This window comes from Spermophilus citellus (genome assembly GCF_964194105.1).
Source record: "Spermophilus citellus genome assembly, chromosome: 8".
In the NCBI taxonomy this organism is placed as follows: Eukaryota; Metazoa; Chordata; class Mammalia; order Rodentia; family Sciuridae; genus Spermophilus; species Spermophilus citellus.
Genome location: NC_138189.1, coordinates 19,383,514 through 19,404,905, shown reverse-complemented (window position 1 = coordinate 19,404,905; position 21,392 = coordinate 19,383,514). Strand labels below are relative to the sequence as shown.

Here is a 21,392-nt window from a genome sequence, read left to right as displayed (position 1 = left end):
ACGTGAACTATAAGGCATGCTCTGCTCCTCCCACTTCTAGAAAGTCAAATAACCATTTGTAATTCTTTTTTTTTTTTAGATTAGACTTTAGCATTTTCTTTTTCTTTTTTTCCCCCTCACACCATCTCATTTGTAATTCTTAACAGTTAGGACTTACAACTCATTTGATATTAACTTAGTGAACCTTAATTAAAAAGGAAAAGCTAATGAAAAGAAAGCTAATTTCCCTCAAAAGAAAAACAGTTTTCTTCCTTTCTTCTTTTTAACATTAGTCATAACTCAGTGACCCTTCAGTCCACCTTCACTGCAAGCCTGGTGCATTGCTTCACTACACACACTAAGGCAAAATACTTTCACCAAACAAAGGAAACTATGAAAACCATGGGCATGGAAAGAACCTATTCAGTGTCACAACAGAATGCTCAACTAAGACACAAAAGACATAACTCCAGACCAAAAAAAAAAAAAAAAAAAAAGTGAAACAGAAAACAGAATCTCAATTTTAATTAATGTTACTTGAAAGTATAAAATCATTGATATAAACTACTAAACATGAATGAAGAGAAAAATCGTGACCATTCAGGCACTGCTGCTCCAATAATAGACTATTTTAGAAGAAAAAATACCCAGCACAATATTAAAGCATTTTATCTTGATAACCTTAAAACCAATTTATTTTATTTACTTAATTTTATTTATTTACTTAGGTACTGGGGATTAATCCACTCCTTTTTAAGAAATGCCAGCCTCAAACTTATGATCCTCCCGCCTCGACCTCCTGAGTCACATGGATTATAGGCATATACCACCATACTTGGCGTAAACCAAAATTTAAATGCAATGTACACTGAACACTCAAGACAAGTGTTTCCCCATTTCAAAACATGAAAATTTCCTGGGTATGCTATTGTTACTGCTGGTAGTGTTCTTTTCTGATTACTGTACCTGCTTTCTACAGTCACTTCCATCCAATGCATACAAGAAACCGGAGCCTCCACAGAAAAAGAATGCAAGCTTTCAGGCTTTTCTACATCACACAAAATAATTTTCTTGGTGTCAGCAAGAGCAAAGGCCAAAACTAAAACAAGGGGGAAAAAAAAATCAAAAAAGATTATGTAACATTTGCAAAAAAATAAATGGGTATTTCACTTAATGCCCAATTGGACTATTTTAAGCACATCCTAATCATAGAAATTAAACACTAAAGATATCTTTGCACATATATACATTATTATCCAAGTTTATTTTTAATTGCTCAAATTTCATAAGCAATCTACTTTCTCACATATTGTCCTTAACATCTTAAACATCAAAAACTCTGGACTGTAATCTTACTGTCAAGCAGAAAATACAAAATGGGTCTTAATAGATTAAGAATTAACTTATCATCAAGACATATGGGTCCTAAAAACAAGTCCAAAAGATAGGAAGTGATTCCATCTGCTGTGTTCTTGAAAAGTCTATTTATGTGTCTAACCCAGAATAGTAAACACCACCACCGAATACTGATGAGTCTTCCTCCTTTGACTGTGGCTGAATAATTATCTACTATAGTTTCTCTACATAAGTCACTACTATCTTCCTAACATATCCAATTTAAGAATTTCTAAACAGAGAGCAATGAAGTTTCACTGCACACCGCTACACATAACTCTGCTGGATGTGGGGCAATCTGAGCCTCCTGTTTTAAAAAACAATGTAAAAGTATCTTGAAATGATATTTCTATAACAAAAAACACATTTTATTGTCCAAAAACATGAAATGTACTTTAAGAAAATGATAAACTCATCTATTTAAGCACATTTCTACACACTGGCTTTCCACCTTTGAGATCCTGGTTTTATGATGATAGTAACATCTTGAAGACCTTGAGGTCCTCAAATTTTAAGGTTCTGGGTGTAAGGGCAGAGGTGTGGTGCTTCGCTAACATGTGCAAGACCCTGAGTCTGATCCCCATTATGGCCAAAAATAAATAAATAAAAAACAAACCACCACAACAAAAGTCCCCTAATTTTACACATATTCTATACACATTCTGGGCAAAATGACTATAGAATGAGTATAGTGTTTTGGAAGCATTTTACAAAATCATACCAAGTTCTTCCCAGTCAGTGTTCAGAATGTTTATACAGCACTGCTTTATAAAGCCATCAACTGGAAATAATATACAGGTACATCAAGAGGGATATATTTAGTAAATTACAATATATAATAAATTAGCATGCTGTCATTTAACATTAATGTGTTAAATTTATTCATGCTGAGACAAAAAAAGAAAAAATCACACAGTAAAACAGCATGCATCAAATAACTTCTTTTGCTAAAACCCTACATACAGATTTCTATATGTACATATTTTATCAGAAAATGTCAGAAAGGTGTTCACCAATTGCTAAGTGATAGGCTTTCAGGGAATTTCTAGTACTTATGTTTATTTAGAAAAAAACAACAAACAGTGAGGAGCACATATCATTTACTTCAGAAAAACAATATACTTTCTTCCTAAAACACCAATAATACAAATGAACTTTAGGCTTTAGGATTTACAATATTTTACTGTACAGTCTACATGTGTACAACAGTTCATATAAGGACTGTCACTATAAAATAACACATGGAAGAAGAGTTCAGTAATCAAAGCCATACCCAAACAACAACAGAAAGGTACCAAGAGGAAAAAGACAGCACAGAACTGCAAGAAACGGAGTCAGAGCTAACAGTCGTTTAGATGCAATAAATAGACACACAAAGAATATTTATGAGTCACATAGTTAGTGCTAAAATATACTCTTGGAAGAAAAAGGCCAAGGTGGCACTGAACTGACTGGTAAATGACAGGTGGTACTTGGGTCAAATGGTGCAGCACAAGCACAAAAAGGAAAGAATCAAACCAAAACATTTGTATACTCCATTAGATCTCACTTCAAAGTTATCTTTGCCAGAGATATCTGCCAAAGAAGGAAGATGATAAAATTCATCTGAGTTCTATGAAAAATTGTTAAAGCATTCTAAAAAATTAAAATCCCCAAACTTGTAATTTTAGTGTACACAATTAATTCTTTCTGAAATAACTTTTATACAGAACACTCTTTATGAAAATAAGAAAGTTATTTTTTATAATATTATTATTACGTTTGCCATCTGGTCTCCAAGCCAGACAGGTTACTTCCTTTCCTGTATTTTCATTTGGTGGAAAACTCCAAACTCGATGAAAACTTGCAAGTCGATGAAGTAAAACCTAAGATAAAACAGATAAAATGTCAGAATTAAAAATCTATTTCAAAAAACAAAATAAAGCTAGACCCCCCCCAACATAAGACTTTAAACACTTATCATCTACTGAGTAAAATATTTAACTATCAGAGGAACAGAAGACAAGTAGCTGAATGAACATAAGGCATTTTGAAAGAAAACAATAAAATAAGCATTTCAATTTAACCCTGTACTTGCACATTTTTCTTTTATATCAACAGATTTACCTTTTAGAAAGGAATAAAAAGACTGTCCAAGAAAAAGACAACAACAACAAAAAAGAAACAAAGAACATAAATAGCACTTAAAAATAGTAAAATAATTAAACTTTAGATCAGACAATTTGGCATCTAATTTCAGCTGTATCACTTTCTAGCCATGGATCTTGAATAAGTCACTTACCCCAGTCTACATTTGCGTTTCTGCACCAGTAAATGCCCACCTTGTAAGGTCAGTATGATGCTCCAGGGCTCCTTGAGCCTCAAAACTAAACCTGTCCTTACTCTAGCCTCTATATATAACCAACCATTGGAAAAAAAGGAGAAAAGTCTCAGGACTGCATGAAAGGACCACTCCCCATCTCCTTAGTCCCCACACATGAAGCCTCACTAGTCTCCTGCCTTCCCTCACAGGTCAGAATGCCCTTCATTCCTGATAATATCAGTCACCTTTGGGAACCCAGGACTCCCAAAGAATCGCTCACACCTTAAATTTGATCCTCTTGTCTGGAATTACCTACACTATTTCTTTCTTCTGACACTCTCCCTCCACGTCCTTTGCAATTCATGATCAATTGGTCATCTTCAAAACACTATCTTCATCCTTTTCTCTGAAATGCACCTCTCACCTGAGGCTACTGCTTCCCTGTAACATTGCAGCTGGTGGCCGTTTTGTATCCCATGTCCTGTGTAGTCTTTCTACTGGGCTAGGAGATGAAGTAGGTATCCTCCTCGATTCTTAATACCATTTCTGGATGACTTCTTTAAAATCTCCAAATATATGACAGACCCCTAGGCCATTCTTCTCATTCCTTAAAGAGCTGGTCTCCTTGCTCACTCACATTTTCCAAAACTACTCATTATTACATTTGGTGACCGTTCTCAGCTATCTCTCTCCAATGATCATATTTCCCTACTTCACCACAGCCACTCCTAGGTGCACGCCCTGGGCCTGGTCACTACCAACAGTTCACAATGCTGCCAAAATCTGTTTCAAACTTCCATTCCCACTTTCCAGCTGATCTCTACTAAGATCCAACTCTAATTCCTCAACCTCATCAGGGTATACAATCCTTTGATTCTACTACCTATTCAATGTCACTCACCCTGAAATACCCTCACTCGCCTCCTTGATCAGGTTAGAATCCAAGATTCATCACTATGGTCACTACATTTGCATGTAACTTCAACTCCTTTGCATCTCTTTGCCACACTTGTGAAACAACAATCCTGCTTAAGCCCAATCATGTCTGCATCCACAGAGCAAAACAGAATGAAGAAACAGGTACAAGCATACTCACTGCTTTGTCTACTAGACCACTAACCTTCAGTAGTCCTTAATATTGACAAGCAATCCTATTACATTTCCCAGACCCTCCTGCCTTGTCACCTTTTTCACACCTCTTCTCTCTCCTCCAAATTTACTTCTCGATATTCACTCAGACAATGCCCTTTGCTGCTTCTTAGAGAAAATGGAAACAACAGTGCCCGCTATCATATACCCATCTGAATGCTCTTGATGCCCCAATATCTACCTTCCTTCCTAGTACCACGACTGTATTACCTGTAAATCTCTCTAGAATCATGACAGAATTCCAAAGCACCCTGGCAGAAGAGAGACTAAAGACTCACGGAGAGCCTTAAGAAACTAGACATCATACTGATACACTGAGTCAAGGCAGATACCATGGTAATGCAGTTTTACAGGCTGCTAAGTTTCTGCGGCTGCTAGGATTGCCTTACCACCTAGTTTTCAAATTTTGGCTACACATAACACAACTTTACCTGCCCAAGGAGGAAAGATGCATAAGTGAAGGTTTCCTTACAAAATGGCTGCCAAATAAAACTACCCTTTAGCAGAAAACCCTCTACAAACTGGTTATACAAGATAAAGCATAATATAAATGACTAGAAACGCTGACAGCGTTCACACATATTGTCAGGAATCCAGTGACACACCATTCTTTTTCAACTTAAAGGTACCTTCAAGTGGAAAGTGGCCATCCAACCCAGGTATAAAAAGTTGGACAACAGGACACAGAGCCTTAAAACCTCCCCTATTGGTAGTTACACCATGCACATTTGCAGTAAGGCTTGAGAACAATTTATGTTTATTCTGCTATTAAACCGAAAAAAGACTCAGGGCAGGTTCAAGAATCTACCACCTCCTTGCTCCAGAGTGGCACATCATGCATGGGCTTTTCAAGAAACAAATCAACGAATGGGGGCGACTTGAGGATGCAGGGCTGTGTAGTTGTAGCGAAAACTTCTCATGACCCAAAATACAGGAAACTGGCATATAAATAAACCGTCTTTGGCAGATACAGTCCTTCACAGTTCCACTACTTAAAAGTTGACTGCCGCCTTGGAGCAGGGGCGGGGCACGCAGGTGGGCCGCCAAGCGCAGGAAACGGATGGCCCACGGGAGCCGGGTTGGACTGGGGTTCTCGACCCAATGCCAGTGGACCCAGCCGGCTCACTTACCTCGCCCGCGGTGTTGGCCAAAGCAATGAGATCCCGCTTAGGCGACCAGACCAGGAAAATGATCTCCTGGGGCAGCTGCTTCTCTCCCACCACCCGGAAGGATGGGAAACAGGTCGGAAAACGCAACATAGGGGCGGCCCTGCAACCACACCCCAGTCAGAGGGCGGCGGAGCCCTCGGCACCGGCCTTGGGCGAAAAGCCAGACTCCCTGGGTCCCGGGGAGAGCCGCCCTGCTCGGCCAACGCGGCCCAGCTACCCTTCCCTCCACCCCGCCCCGCAGCTCGCTCCGGGAACTTCCGGCGCCAGGGAGTCCTCGCGAGAGGAAAGAGGTGGCGAGCAGGCGGGAGGGCTTGGGGCGGTCGGCGTGTTGACGGGCGTGCCCGGGGGAGGAGCTGGGCGGGGCCTGGCATGGGCAGGGGCGTGGCGAGGGCGGGCTCGGGGCGGAGCTAGCAGGGGGCTGGCCCGGGGGCTGATAGGGACGTGTCTCTCCGGCCACCCGCCAGTCGTGTGTGGGTGTGCTTTCAGGTCTTCGCAGTCTTCAGAGTAATTCACTGCTGTAGGGAAAAAGATCGTCGAAGATTTGGGAGCAAGGCCTTAGAGACGCTGTAAACTTTAGGTCCTTATCAGCCAGGAGTCCTTTAACAGGTCTTAGTTCTCAGTCCTGGTGGCTCAGCAGAATTTTAAAAAGCTCGCCTCCCCCCTCCCAGATCAATTAAAGGGATTAATACCGAATGGGACCCAGTATTTATTTTTTAAAAAAATATTTACTGTTTAGTTGTAGTTGGATACAATACCTTTACCTCACTTATTATTATTTTTTTTTTAATGTGGTGCTGAGGATCGAACCCAGGCTCTCGCATATGCCAGGGGAGCGCTCTACCGCTGAGCCACAGTCCCAACCCGGGGAACCAATGTTTATTAAAATCCTTTAAATGACTCCAGTTTGCAATTAAGGTTGGGGGAGAGCCTGCTTAAACTCCTTCACATGTGCAAATAATACTTTGATTCTTCGTCCTCTTTAAATATGCACCTCACAAGTTATTGGTGGTAGCAGCCCACTATAATAAATGAGGGCTATGGGCTCTCACAGATTGATCCTCCAGCTAAGGTTTTATTATGTAAAAATACATGGATACATGGACTCAACCCAGAAGGCTCCTAGCCTGGCAGGTGCTCCTTTATATATATATATAAATAATAAGAGTCAACATGTTCAACAGTTCCCACCTAAGAGAACACCACTGGGACTCCTGAATTGACATCTATGGGAGAAAGCCAGCCATCTTTCAGTAAGTCCAATATTCTTGCCCTTTTCTGAATCTGGCCCTTGAGGAGCAGGCATTAGATTCTTCTAGCAACAAATATGCAAGTAGCTGTTACATATGCCAGTGCCAGGCACTGTTCTTATCTCTGACTCAATGCCTTCCCTGCTCCCTTTCAGACATAGGCTTTCCTACTCTTGCCTTTGCTGCAAATACCTTAACATGTCTCCCCAATTTTCCCAGATTCAACCTATCCAAGGTGAAAATGGACTTGCCTTTGTTATTCATGAAATGCATTTTCATGTGTTTTCATTAATGATTTGGAGCAGCAATAATGGATAATTATATTATTTGTACAAATATTACTAGTACAGTGGGGGTCCAATACACTCCACTTAATGTTCTTATGGAAACTGAATGGCCATTTTTCTGGAATTTAACCTCAACATGAACCCCCATACAACACATAAAAGTGACTGTTCCAAGAGGTATCAAAGGACAGAAGAGAATATAATTACCTGCATACCAACCTTCAAGGAAGAGTATGAATTTCCAAGAAGGCCTTTCAACATAGGAAACAGTGAATAGCCTTATAGGAGAATCACCTGTGTAATGGTTACTGGAAATGCTCCCAGTAGGACAAGAACTGTTAATACAGTGTTTTCCAGCCTTTTCTTTTTCCTCTGACCCCAAAAAAGAGATTTCGGTTTCCTGGACACAGTAGCATATGCCTGTAATCCCAGCAACTCGGGAGGCTGAGGCAGGAGGATCAAGATTTCAAACCCAGCCTCAGCAACTTAGCGGGGCCCTGAACAACTCAGTGAGACCCTATCTCTAATAAAATACAAAAAAGGGCTGGGGATGTGGCTCAGTGGTTAAGGGCCCCTGTGTTCAATCCCTGGTACCAAAAAAAAAAAAAGATTGATTTTGGTTTTACTCTATTTGTCTTTCCCATCAGGAGGAAAGAGTGCTTTGTCAAACTTGCTCATTTGCACCTTTGTGGCACAGAATCAAGAAGAAAGGAAGCCCAAGACTCAGGTGGTGCTTTTTAAGGAAACCAGGGCAGGAGAGTAGAAATATATGCCGACGAGGGAGGAGAATGGAAGGAAAAATGGACTCTGTAATTCCATACTCTTTATATTCTCCTCTAGTGTTAGGAGGGGGTGCAAGAACTACCTTTCTAGAAATAATTATTTTTCTTGGGCTAGCTCATGCTAGTGGCATATTTTCATACCATGATAGTACAGAAATGGATTTTTGAAGGGCTAGGTAGCTGCAAAAGAAATTGGGAGGGAAGGGAGAGTGTGACAGAATCTGATTAGTTAAGGCCTTAATTCTTAGGACAAGGGCAGAGAGTTAGAATGGAAAGGACTAGAAGTATAAAGACAACAGGAAGCCTAGTTAAAGGGATGGTGAGGCAGCTTCCAAAAACATTCCTGAAGCAGAACTGATTATTCATCAGGTTGGAGGAATGAAAAGGAAGGGAATAGTTGAGAGGCAGGCTGGAGTATGTGAGTGCACAGGATCAGGGAGCAGAGGGCTGGCTGTTACTGACTCAGGGAGCTGGGGTAGTGGAGCATGGGAGGGAGAGAGTAGAGCAGAGAAAAGAAGTTCAGTGAGGACTGTGTTAAGGCAGAGATGTAGCATGGAAATCTGTGATGCCCCAGGCAACTAGACAGGCACATGATGGGGGAAAGTCAGGGTCTGAACAAAGCTTTGGGATTCCCACATCCAGAGATGGAAGATGGAGTTGTATGGGAGGTGACCAATGCAAGCCATGTGAAAGGCTATTCTGAAGTCATGAAATGGGTGGAACACACAAAATAAACAAATTGTGAACTTGCTGGAAAAATAAATAAATGTAAAAGTTGATGCTGGAAGCTCTCTGTTCTACCATGGTTACATTCATGGGTAGGGGGACAACTGATTCAAAATGACAAAAGTAGGGCTAGGAGTGTAGCTCAGGGATAGATCTCTTGCCTAGTGTGTGCAAAGCCCTGGGTTCTAGTACCCCCCAAAAAATCCTGGCACAAGTAGTATGTGTTGCCTCTTGTAAATTAAAAGTCCAGCAGTATCGAAGACTTGAAGACAGGTTGCAAGCAGCAGCAGCAGCAGCACCCCAAGGCTGGCTCCCCAGCAACTGAAGCTCCATGCTGGCTTCCCCACTGGAGAGAGAATGAACACTTCCTCAACCAGAAAACAAAAGTCCTAAGCTTCATCGTGACCTTGAACTCACCCCTATCACAAGCCTAGCCAGAACTAACTACTGGTGGAACTAACTACCCTGAAGAATAATACTATCTTTATAAACATAAATTGGTATTTGCAACATGTCTGTGAAAAAGTCTGGGTTGCAAACAGTATGTATTTCCAATTTGAGTTTTGGGGGTACTTTCAGCTGAGTCTGTATAACTACATGTAAGAACTATATTTGGAAGAAGAGGGAAATTCTAATGATGGTTATCCCTGGTTGTAGGAGTAAAGAGCTTTCAATTTCCTCTGGTTTCATGGCTCATATATTAACTGGAAAATAAAAAATTAATTTAAATTAATTTTAAAAATTAATCCTCATTAAAGCATACAGAATGAATAGGCGGAGTTCTTCTCATTCTCTCCCATTCCTGGCCTCCCCATCTGCTGATAAAGACACTGGCCCGTCTATCCAGGCTTGGTTTCTTAGAGCTCACCTGCTGTTATCCCTCTGCTAGTCTGCAATGTACCAGGCAACTCAACAGTTTGAGACTCTTGGGACCATCTGGCTAATGAGCTAAACTCACCTCTCTGAGCTCTGAGATCTTCTTGCTGACTTTTGGTGCTATATTCCTCAATCTTGCTGAGTTAACATTTATACTACAACGACTGAAATCAAACAGTAGAGATTTTACCTTCAGTTTATTGCAATGACCTTCTAAGCTGACCCTCAAGTAATTAAACCCACGTCTTAATGTTCCAACTAAAATCACATTGAATAAGTAAAATCAGATTGTCCTTTGCATTTGTGGAAGCTTTCCTTACCTAGGCACTCTAAGTGTACTAGCTTCTGAAGTAGCACAGCTCGGGTGCTGAGGCATAAAGTAGTCTATAATGGCATTTCCACTTAGTGAGTTGGTAGTTGTGAACACCTACTAATTCCAGGAAAATGTGTTAATCTGGCTGTTTCCCACTAACTGATATCACATACAATGCAGTTGGAGATCTCTGGTATCACCTTGTGCAAGGCACAGTTCTAGGAGCTCTAGTGAACAAGCCCAATGGCCCAATGACACCCACAGGTCCCTGCCATCAACAAGTTTCTAATACCTATAGGGTAAACAAGTTCATAAAGTCGTTCTACTATAGGGCAGGATTTAAGGACCTAAAAAGAAATATAAAATGAAAACCCATTAACACACACTTTAATACACTGGACAGAGATGTACTGCTCCCCTGAAGAGAACAATAAGGACGTTGCAAAAGAGGTGGCAGCACATTGGACTCTTTTTAAGCTGTGGTTTTATTTTCAGAATTAGGCAAATCTCTCTCAGATGCCGAGTATTTTATAGATTGCTTTGAAGGGGCCAGATATCAACTCAAGGGTTTTTCTTCAAGTTACTCCCAAAACTGAATTATTGTCTAAGTTCAAAGGCTTCCAGATGAGGCTACCAATCTTCCTTCCTGCACATGCCCACATTTAGAACCTCATGTTAAGATGGGCCACATATCAACTCCTAATCCCATCCAATATTATTTAGGTCTCTTTTCCTTTTTTCAGTCTTTAGAATAAACACACAGAAGCAAGTCCTTTCCACATCTTAGGCATGCCTACCATCTCAAAGCCTCTGGACAATTCCATTCTTTCCTCAGATTTTTATTGAGTACCTACTCAATAAATAGGCATAGATAAGGGCTGGGATTGTGGTTCAGCAGTAGAGTGCTTGCCTAGCACAGGGGGGACCCAGGTTCAGCACCACATAAAAATAAAGGCATTGTGTTGTGTCCATCTACACCTAAAAAATAAATATTTAAAAAAACAAGCATAGATAAAATGTGTACTAACGTTGAAAGCTCAACTCTTTGGGGAAAATAAAATAAATGGTACAGAACACTGAGGGGTTCAGAGAAGAAGATATTGGATAGTATGTAGACTCATGGATTCAGAAGCCAGGACCTGAAGACTCCATAAGATTTCAACAGATGCCCACATTCCAAGCAGGAAGAGCAGTATAGTATGAAAAGAAGGCAGCATATAACAGACTAAGGATCAGACTGATGAAGAAAAAACTGCAAAGTCTCATGGAGAGCCTAAAAATATGATGTGGTAATTCATTAAATTTGGTAATGTAAGAAGCAGATGAAATTTACCTGTAATTATTTATTTAAAATGTCAACTTTTAAAAAGCTTACAAATTTTTATCTGTCAAATTTCAGACATTTTTTTTCCCATTGCTGTTTTAGGAGGTATCTTAATGTTCAGAGATTAAGTCCTAAAAATTGGTATTGAGTGGGCCTGGGGCTCAGCAGTAGCGTGTGTGAGGCATGTGTAAGACACTGGACGCAATTCTCAGCACCGCACATAAATAAATACAATAAAAGTCTATCAACAACTAAAAAAAAAAAAATGGTATTGAGTATAAGAACAGAATCACCTAATTCCTTAATACTAATTTTCTAAGATAACAAAGTTTTAAGAAAAATTACTCCTCATTAGAACTAATACTCTATTTCCTCAATTCTAAAGTTGTACTCTTTCTGAGTCTCAATATTTCTAAAATCAGAAAAATCTAAAAAATTAATATGTATAATTAATAGAATGTTTCTTTTTTTCTCCCCAGGAAAGCTATGATAATTTTTTTTTAAATTTTGGAGATAGGGGTCTTGCTATGTTGGAGACTAGCCTCCAACTCCTGGGCTCAAGCAGTCCTCCTTCTCAGTCTCCCACATAACTAGATAGAACCACACATACCAGGCTTCAGTGGTGACTTTACCATTGATGTTATCTTAAAATTAAGGAACATGTAGATGAAAATAACCATTGATCATAGGGACCCAATTGTTTAGTGGTCAGAGTCACTCAGGTATGTCTGAGATTTTCAGAGGAGAATTCAAAGTATTTTACCAATATACAGTGAACACCATAAAAGTCAGGCAATATCCCTATCCAGGCTTGATTCAGAGAGGGGAACTCACAATGATTTTACAGAGTTTATGTCTCATCTAATCGTCTCCAGACCTGCCTTTCCTGTCATCACAGCAATCACATACCAAAGGGAACAAGACAGGGCTATCGGTGTAGCTCAGTGGTAGAATGTTTATCAAGCATGCACAGAGTCCTGGGCTCATCCCCAGCACTGCCAAGGGTGGAGAGTGCAAAGAAGAATTCTCTGATGCTTATTAAGTCCCAGAGTTTTAACTCCTATTTTGAGGTTGCCTGATGTACACCACTACCCTATTGCTCTGAGCCATGCTTGAGTATTTCACATCATGCATTAAACAATCTTACTTACCTAAAATTATAACACCAGATGAGGTGCAGTACTCACAGGGCTTGAGATAACTGAAAGTAAAGATGCCTTCAAATCAAATTTAAAGCAGCTGTTTGGGAATAAGTCACTAAGCAAATATAAGTCATTCAAAACTATTCAGTCTTAAGGAGATAATATCAGATAATGTTTATTCTGGGAGTTCAAATGACTCCCTTCAGAGCTAGACTATTGGACCAGCAGATGCCATTAAGTCCCAGGAGCAATCTTCATCTGTTGACAGAACTTGTCAATGACAGAGGAAAACTGAGAGCCAGGCACATGTATCTCATTTAACGTAATCACAAAAAAACATGAATCAGGTGCAGTAACACACACCTGTAATCCCAGCGACTTTAGAGGGATGAGGCAGGAAGATCGAAAGTTCAAGGCCAACCTTGGCATGTCTCAAAATAAAAAATAAAAAGGGCTGGGGATGTAGCTCAGTGGTGGAGTGCCCTGGGTTCAATCTTTAGTATGGTGACGGTGGTGACTGGGGGAGCGAACCTGAGTTAATATATACTGAGTTATAGCTATTATGCTCCACACTAGAAGAATGAAGAAACTGGAGTTTTTAGAGAGTGAGTAATTTGGCCACGGCCATGCAGCTGGGAAGTGTTCATCAAGACAAGAGTGAGGATTTTAATTACAATGCTCCCTTCTGCTACCAACCGCTATTCCAAAGAGATAAACTTACAGCATTGGTTAAAAGACATTGAAGTGACAGCAAGTCATGGTTCTAAACATCTCATTCACCCAATATTTAAGTGAGTCTATACCATCAAGGACAACTACAAGAAGTACTGGAAAAATAAACATTTAATAATAATATCATTGTGACCTTTATATATGTAGAGTGCCTTTCCAAAAAATTCTTTCCATCATCAGATTCAACTGAAAAATAACTGTAAATTGTACTTTTCTTTGCAAGAGGAGTTAAGCCACTGATTACTATTTAACAGAATATTTTCATATCTAAACACACTTTTATGTTCAATATAAACAAAATTTTACAGTTTTTTACTTTCACTTTCTTCTGAAATCATCTGCAAAAGAATGCTGTATGCCCACTTTTCAGGCAAAGGAGGTTAAAATAATAAGACTGGGAGAGATTTAGAAGAGAAAAGGCATACAGAGTGCACCAGTAAACCCAGCTCAGGATGGAACAGCTCCCCAGGTCTCCAGAGAGGCAGAAGGGGAAGGAGAAGCCAGCAAATGCCACCTGCCTGTTATTGAGCTTAGAAAGGTGCATACGTTTAAAGAATTTAAGTCCAGTGTGGCACTTGCAGAAAATGGCATCAAAGGTTGGACTATAAATCTTTCTTATTCTCAAGCCACTGGACATTTAAGAGCAAAGATATTGATGGGCTCTCTTCCTCCTCTTCTTTCTCCCTGTAACAGATGTGTGATTCATGGATCGTCCTTCTGTGGTCTCCATTTTCATCTTATTACTTTTTCTTTGCTTCTGCTTTCTGACAGCTCTGAAAAACAAGGTGCTAAATTATTTTATAGAATGAGCACAGTGAATTATGTAATTATGGTGAAGTTTAATTAACTAGCTAACCAAATAGGAAAATAGAAGGGAAAGAATTTGCTGTATCGTAAGCATAAATCCTCAATATCCCAACCATAACAACAAAGAAACAGAGGCCTGACGGAGCAAAATGCTCGAGAAAAGACATTTCTTTAAAAGATGACTACTACAGATTTAGAACAAGCTATTTGGGACAAACACACCATGAAGGTAAATAACCACACCAACGAGTGAGTTCGTTTTTCGCTTTTGCTTTTTTCGGTGTATCTACACTGCTCAACTCAGCACTTCAATCTCCAAATACCTGAATTATACTTTTTAGGACAGGGATTAATACATATGGCATTAGCACAAGTAGGAAAATGAAAGAGCACATTGGAAAAACTGACACTTGAAAAGGCCTATTTTTATAAGCCCTGCAGCTAATTTTCCTTCCCTCTGCAGGTATAGAAATCCTGACAAGTGCCACACAGGCGGTCCACCTTTTGTGGTCCCTATCTTCTTGAAGACTAGTTTCAAAATGAATAGGCTGGAACTCACTTCACCCTCTCAAAACACTACACTACATCAGACAAAACAGATCCCTTCTGCAGGGTGCAGTGGCTCACGCCTGTATTCCCAAGCACATGTATCTCATTTAACGTAATCGGGAGGCTGAGGCAGGACGATCACAAGTTCAAAGCCAGCCTCAGCAATTTATTGAGGCCTAAGCAACTTAGACTCTGTTTCTAAACAGAAAATATTTAAAAGGCAAAAGGGCCGGGGATGTGACTCAATGGTTAAGCACCCGTACGTTCAATGTCTGGTATAAACAAAACAAAACAAAAACAGATCTTTGGGCTTGGGTTGTGGCTCAGTGGTAGAGTGCTCGCCTAACATGCACGAGGCACTGGGTTCGATCCTCAGCACCACATAAATGTAAAATAAAGATATTGTGTCCACCTAAAACTTAAGATTAAATATTTTAAAAAAACAGATCTTTTTGTTTCTGGTGTTCTCTGGACTAAGTTACATGCAATCTGTGTCTGGGAAAGATTACTGGTGCATTCATTCAACATCTCCAGGGTAGCAAAATCATGCTCTTTATAACATCAAGAACCAAGGAGTGGGCTGACACTAATAGCCACTGGCACACATGGAAACTTCCCTGGCTGCCCAGGAATATCAATCATTAGAGTCTACCTCTCATAAGCCACAGCAAACTCTGCCCTTCTTGGTCTTCCCAGGACAAAACCTGGGAGAACTTCATTAATAGCACATAATCCTTAATGAATCAAACTTAAGCCTCACTTTTTGTTCAATCAGCATGGTGTTTGTCAGGTGTGGGGAACACAAAATTGAATGCACATCTTCTTTAAGGAGCTAGGAAAGAAACTAAGCAAGGCAGATGTCACCCTTCCCCCAACTACTTTTAGGTGAAGAAATTGAGGCTTTGTACAGAGCAATAGTAACAAAAACAGCATGGTACTGGTACCAAAACAGGCGGGTGGACCAATGGTACAGAATAGAGGACACAGAGACTAATCCACAAAGTTACAACAATCTTATATTTGATAAAGGGGCTAAAAGCATGCAATGGAGGAAGGATAGCATCTTCAACAAATGGTGCTGGGAAAACTGGAAATCCATATGCAACAAAATGAAACTGAATCCCCTTCTCTCGCCATGCACAAAAGTTCACTCAAAATGGATCAAGGAGCTTGATATCAAATCAGAGACTCTGCGTATGATAGAAGAAAAAGTTGGCTCCAATCTACGTATTGTGGGGTCGGGCTCCAAATTCCTTAATAGGACACCCATAGCACAAGAGTTAATAACAAGAATCAACAAATGGGACTTCCTTAAACTGAAAAGTTTTTTCTCAGCAAGAGAAACAATAAGAGAGGTAAATAGGGAGCCTACATCATGGGAACAAATTTTTACTCCTCACACTTCAGATAGAGCCCTAATATCCAGAGTATACAAAGAACTCAAAAAATTAGACAATAAGATAACAAATAACCCAATCAACAAATGGGCCAAGGACCTGAACAGACACTTCTCAGAGGAGGACATACAATCAACAAGTACATGAAAAAATGCTCACCCTCTCTAGCAGTCAGAGAAATGCAAATCAAAACCACCCTAAGATACCATCTCACTCCAGTAAGATTGGCAGCCATTATGAAGTCCAACAACAATAAGTGCTGGCAAGGATGTGGGGAAAAGAGTACTCTTGTACATTGCTGGTGGGACTGCAAATTGGTGCAGCCAATTTGGAAAGCAGTATGGAGATTCCTGGGAAAGCTGGGAATGGAACCACCATTTGACCCAGCTATTGCCCTTCTGGGACTATTCCCTGAAGACCTTAAAAGAGCGTACTACAGGGATACTGCCACATCGATGTTCATAGCAGCACCATTCACAATAGCTAGACTGTGGAACCAACCCAGATGCCCTTCAATAGATGAATGGATAAAAAAATGTGGCATTTATACACAATGGAGTATTACACAGCACTAAAAAATGACAAAATCATGGAATTTGCAGGGAAATGGATGGCATTAGAGCAGATTATGCTAAGTGAAGCTAGCCAATCCCTAAAAAACAAATGCCAAATGTCTTCTTTGATATAATGAGAGCAACTAAGAACAGAGCAGGGAGGAAGAGCAGGAGGAAAAGATTAACATTAAACAGAGACATGAGGTGGGAGGGAAAGGGAGAGAAAAGGGAAATTGCATGGAAATGGAAGGAGACCCTCATTGTTATACAAAATTACATATAAGATGTTGTGAGGGGAATGGGAAAAAAAAAACAAGGAGAGAAATGAATTACAGTAGATGGGGTAGAGAGAGAAGATGGGAGGGGAGGGGAGGGGGGATAGTAGAGGATAGGAAAGGTAGCAGAATACAACAGTTACTAATATGGCATTATGTAAAAATGTGGATGTGTAACCGATGTGATTCTGCAATCTGTATACGGGGTAAAAATGGGAGTTCATAACCCACTTGAATCTAATGTATGAAATATGATATGTCAAGAGCTTTGTAATGTTTTGAACAACCAATAAAAAAAAAGAAACCAAAAAAAAAAAAAAAGAAATTGAGGCTTTGAAGTCCTATATCATCCAAACAGGAAACAACAGGACCAGCTGATTTAGACCCTGTGCTTTTAATCACCTTGATACATATACTCTAAGTTACTGAAGTAAAATGCTAACCATATAGTAGTTATTCAATAAACATTGGCTGTTATTAGTAGTTTCACATGATCATTATGTGGAAGTTTGCTTGACAACATTACTTTTTTCCACATTTAGATTCTGCACTATAGACTCGGATATCTCATCAGTTCATAACAAAAAATCCTTATAAATCTCTTCTCTCCCCCATCCTTCTTTTTTAAAGAGGATAATTTCCAGATAAGTAATGATTTAGCAAATTTAATGAAGTAAAGTGTTTTCACTAATAGCAAAGTCAATGAACCATGTGTTTCTATATACAAAATTTAAATTTCTCTTCAGTTCATCTACCCATAAGTAAGACTAAGAATGAACCAGATCTCACTTGGGAATATAGTAAACAAAACCAGAAGGAAAATATTTACAAATATTCATTTGTAATGTAAATAAATAAACCTTCCAGAGATAAAGTCTTTTAACTGTGATGAACTTATTGAGTATAATAACTTAACTGTTTTATTCTACCTTAAAATTAAATTGACCTAGTATCTGTCCTCTAAATGCAAGGATTTATGTAACTGATAAAACGAGTTTTAACCACAAGAGGGAGCCAGCACCATTCCAGTTCACACTTAAAGGAAAATTACCACTTAGAAAAAACAAAGAATGAGACAGTTGTAAAGAGCATAAGTTTGGGAGACCTTTTACAACACAGGCTATTAAAACTATTAAACTATTAAAACTATTAAAACTATTTTGATGAAATAATAAATAAAATACTATTATGATTAAAAAATAATTTTGCCTTGCCAATTTCATTATGAACATTTTTTGAAAGAAATAACAAGTTTAGGAGTCTTCTTACAGAAGAAAGTAATAATACTATTTAAGAATTATCAGGAAAACCACATTTCAAGGGATTTGCTCTTAGAATTAAAATTGTTATAATCTAACATTGAAATATACTAGATGATTTCCCCCAATGAAAACAACATTAGTATCAAATACACTAGTCATTTAAGAAGCAACAAAGAGCCTACAATTACCAAAATGCCAACTCAGTTTCTATGTATACTAAGTTCACAGAATTAAAGCCTGAACCTGTCACTTCTGTTTCCACCCAAAATTACACCATAAATTATGCAATAATTCCAGACTACAAGTCAGAGGTTTCTAGGGAAAAACAAAAGATTCATTTAATTATTGTTTTTTAGATTCTACTCTACCTTGGTCTACCTAGTGAAAATAATTAAATTTGAAAAGAGGCAGTTTAAATAGCACGCAGAATTCAAGTGGATGGACTTTAATGGAAAAAAATTTCCAGTCTGGTGAGGTGGCATACACCAGTAATCCCAGATACTAGGGAAGGTGAATTAAGAGGACTGCAAGTTCAAACTCAGCCTCAGAAACTTAATTTCATTTAAAAAAAAAAAAAAAAAAAAAAACTAAGGAGGGGCTGGGATTGTGGCTCAGTAGTAGAGCGTGAGCCTCGAACGTGTGAGGCCCACCTGTCCTCAGCGCCACATGAAAATAAATAAATAAAATAAGGTATGATACAAAAAAAAAAAAACCTAAGAAACAGGTAGAGAGCCTGTGGATTTCATCCTCAGTACCACAAAAAATACTAATTTCTACTGGTGGGGGGGGGAATAAATAAATAAATAAGTAGAAAATAATCATAAAAGCATCAGATATTTGTAATACTAATCTAACTAATCTAATGGATTTTCATCACAAATCATATGATACAGTTCCATATTTTTATCCTAATTTTGATTTTGACATAAATGTTAAATCTGGCTATCTGGTAACCTGCAACTAATAACAGTGATATTAAATAGTTTTTGTTGTTTTTGCTTTAAAAAAAATCAATAAAACAAGACAACTTAATCCCTAGAACCTCTTTTAGTTTTTTTTTTTTTTTTTAAGTATAATCATTCAAATTCACCCCATTGCAATAACAGTAGTTTTTCTAAGTATGGTATAACTTTTGCTCTGAGTTACAATCAGAAAGAAATAATGGTGGGAATAGTGAAAATAATCACAGGAAAAAATAATAATAGAAATTTAAATATTTAAGTATTAAACATGTCTCAATATTTTCGATGAAACTGGATGTAATTTAAAGAAATAACTTCATTTCCCACTGCGTGGAATCAAATGAAATGCCTCTTGAAATGCCTTCTCTTTCCTTTCCACCGTTGTATGTCTGTATCTGATCTGTGCCTCAAGGCCTGACCTAAATATCTTGTCCTTCCATAACGCCTGAACTCTCATTTCAAAATTATGATTCTATATGAACCACAGATGTGAAATCACCTTCCACCTCATGTTTGGTTATTTCTGTGTTTCACCTGTAAAGCCGGGAGCTCCCTGAAAGCACCCTTTCAGACCTCTGGGCATTCTCCCTCCCCCATCTCTGTGAACAATGTCATGGCAACAATAACAAGTTGGCACTTTTGAATCCTCTGGATGCCCTGTACTTTTGTAGATTGTTCCATACAAAGTACACAAAGAAAATTTTTTCTAGTAATTAAAAAATTCAACTAACTTGTTAGCTTTCTTAGAGGTACCAATGTTAGGACAAGTACTGCGTTTGTGATCTAATTCACCACAAATAAAGCAGCCATCTTTCGTGCCCTCACAAGAATGATCTGGAACAGCACAGTGATTGCAAATGCTACAGTGGATCCAGGCTGTAAAATAAAAATTGAAGTTTTAGAAGTTCACGCGATATAACTTTTAATTTTATTGACTTTTAAGGTAGAATGCAAGAATAGCATTTATTTTAAATGTTGTGGCTGGTTTGCACAGCTAGTTTAATTTGGCTAAAGAAACCAAAGAGGGTAGAATCCCACTTAAACCAGGTAACTTCTGATTTACAAGGCAACAAATTCAGCCCTTCCTCAAAAGTCATGAGCTGAGAGCCAGTCACAGTGGTAGCTGACTGAGTAGCATAGTGCCCTATTTAAATTAGTCAAGCCAAAATAATAATAATAATAAAACAATTAGTCAAGCCAAATGCCACAGTGAAACAGGTTAGCAGTCATCTCTCCCCATGGAAAACAAAACATACAGGTTGGTAATTATAAAGATTAAAAAGCAAATAAGTTCTATCAGGTCTCTACATTAATTACTTTTTCTTTTTAAATGCAATGAAATAAAAATACTACTTAGAGGAAGAACTCAAAAATGTTTACAGAGAGCTCAAACACCAGTCTCAATACTTACAAGGCTTTACACACTTTTTGCAGAGAAAGCAATGGTTCCATTTCCTGCCATCCTACAAAAACAATTTTTAAATTATATTTGTTATTAAAAATCAAGTTCCACAATTAAAAATTAAAATGCCTTATTAAAATCTATGTAAATTATTCATTTCTTATTTCTCTCTTTCCTGGGCTTCACAATTAAATACTCTGATTTTAATTTATGCATTTCTCTACTCAATTCAAATGCCTCCTTGATGGGCCTCAATTTCCTTAACTGTAAAATTAGGAGATTTATCTAAATGATCTTGAAAATCCACTCCAGTTCAAGCAACCTAATCTGTACAAAGAAGGATTCATAATGAAAATTTCAAGAGAATTAATGATTCATAATTTTATGTGTCTATACTATATAATCCTTAATGACATTCATATTTGAGAGCTTTAAGTAACTTACAAAGATAGATTATGGATTACTATTTGAGTAATATTAAAACTGTGAAGTAAAATATATCGAGAAAAGTACATAATACACATGTCTAATTTAAGGCACATTTTAAAGCAATACTAAGGAAACCCACCAGGTCAAGAAGCAGATATCACCAGCACCCAGACCCACCCCAGGTGCTCCTTCCCGTCAGTGTCCCTCTTTCCCCAAGAACAACAAACACTATTCTGGTCTTTGAGATGGTCATTTCCCTGCTCTTTTTACGTTTGCCATTTATATGTGCATCTCTAAATAACAATGTTTTGTATTCCTCCATTTTAAACTCT

General features: G+C 38.5%; 2 protein-coding genes across 3 annotated transcripts in view; both read right to left on the bottom strand.

Moving 5' to 3' along the window:
* The window catches only part of ANAPC4 (anaphase promoting complex subunit 4), a 31,805-nt gene extending 25,548 nt beyond the window's left edge, over nt 1-6,257 (bottom strand). Inside the window, exons 1-3 of one of the 2 annotated variants that reach the window (XM_081303562.1) lie at nt 5,956-6,257; nt 3,134-3,239; nt 946-1,078 (exon numbers count right to left, since the gene is read on the bottom strand). In XM_081303562.1, the coding sequence (XP_081159688.1) occupies nt 946-1,078; nt 3,134-3,239; nt 5,956-6,084 (368 nt within the window). In that variant the 5' untranslated portion in view covers nt 6,085-6,257. The remainder of the gene's footprint in view (nt 1-945; nt 1,079-3,133; nt 3,240-5,955) is intronic. The other variant, XM_081303561.1, reaches the window with a different exon arrangement.
* A 6,567-nt stretch (nt 6,258-12,824) lies between these two features.
* ZCCHC4 (zinc finger CCHC-type containing 4) overlaps nt 12,825-21,392 on the bottom strand; it is a 58,210-nt gene continuing 49,642 nt past the window's right edge. The window contains 4 exon segments of the mRNA XM_081304100.1: nt 12,825-14,111; nt 14,114-14,196; nt 19,961-20,105; nt 20,641-20,692. Coding sequence (XP_081160226.1) covers nt 14,026-14,111; nt 14,114-14,196; nt 19,961-20,105; nt 20,641-20,692 — 366 coding nt within the window. The 3' untranslated portion in view covers nt 12,825-14,025.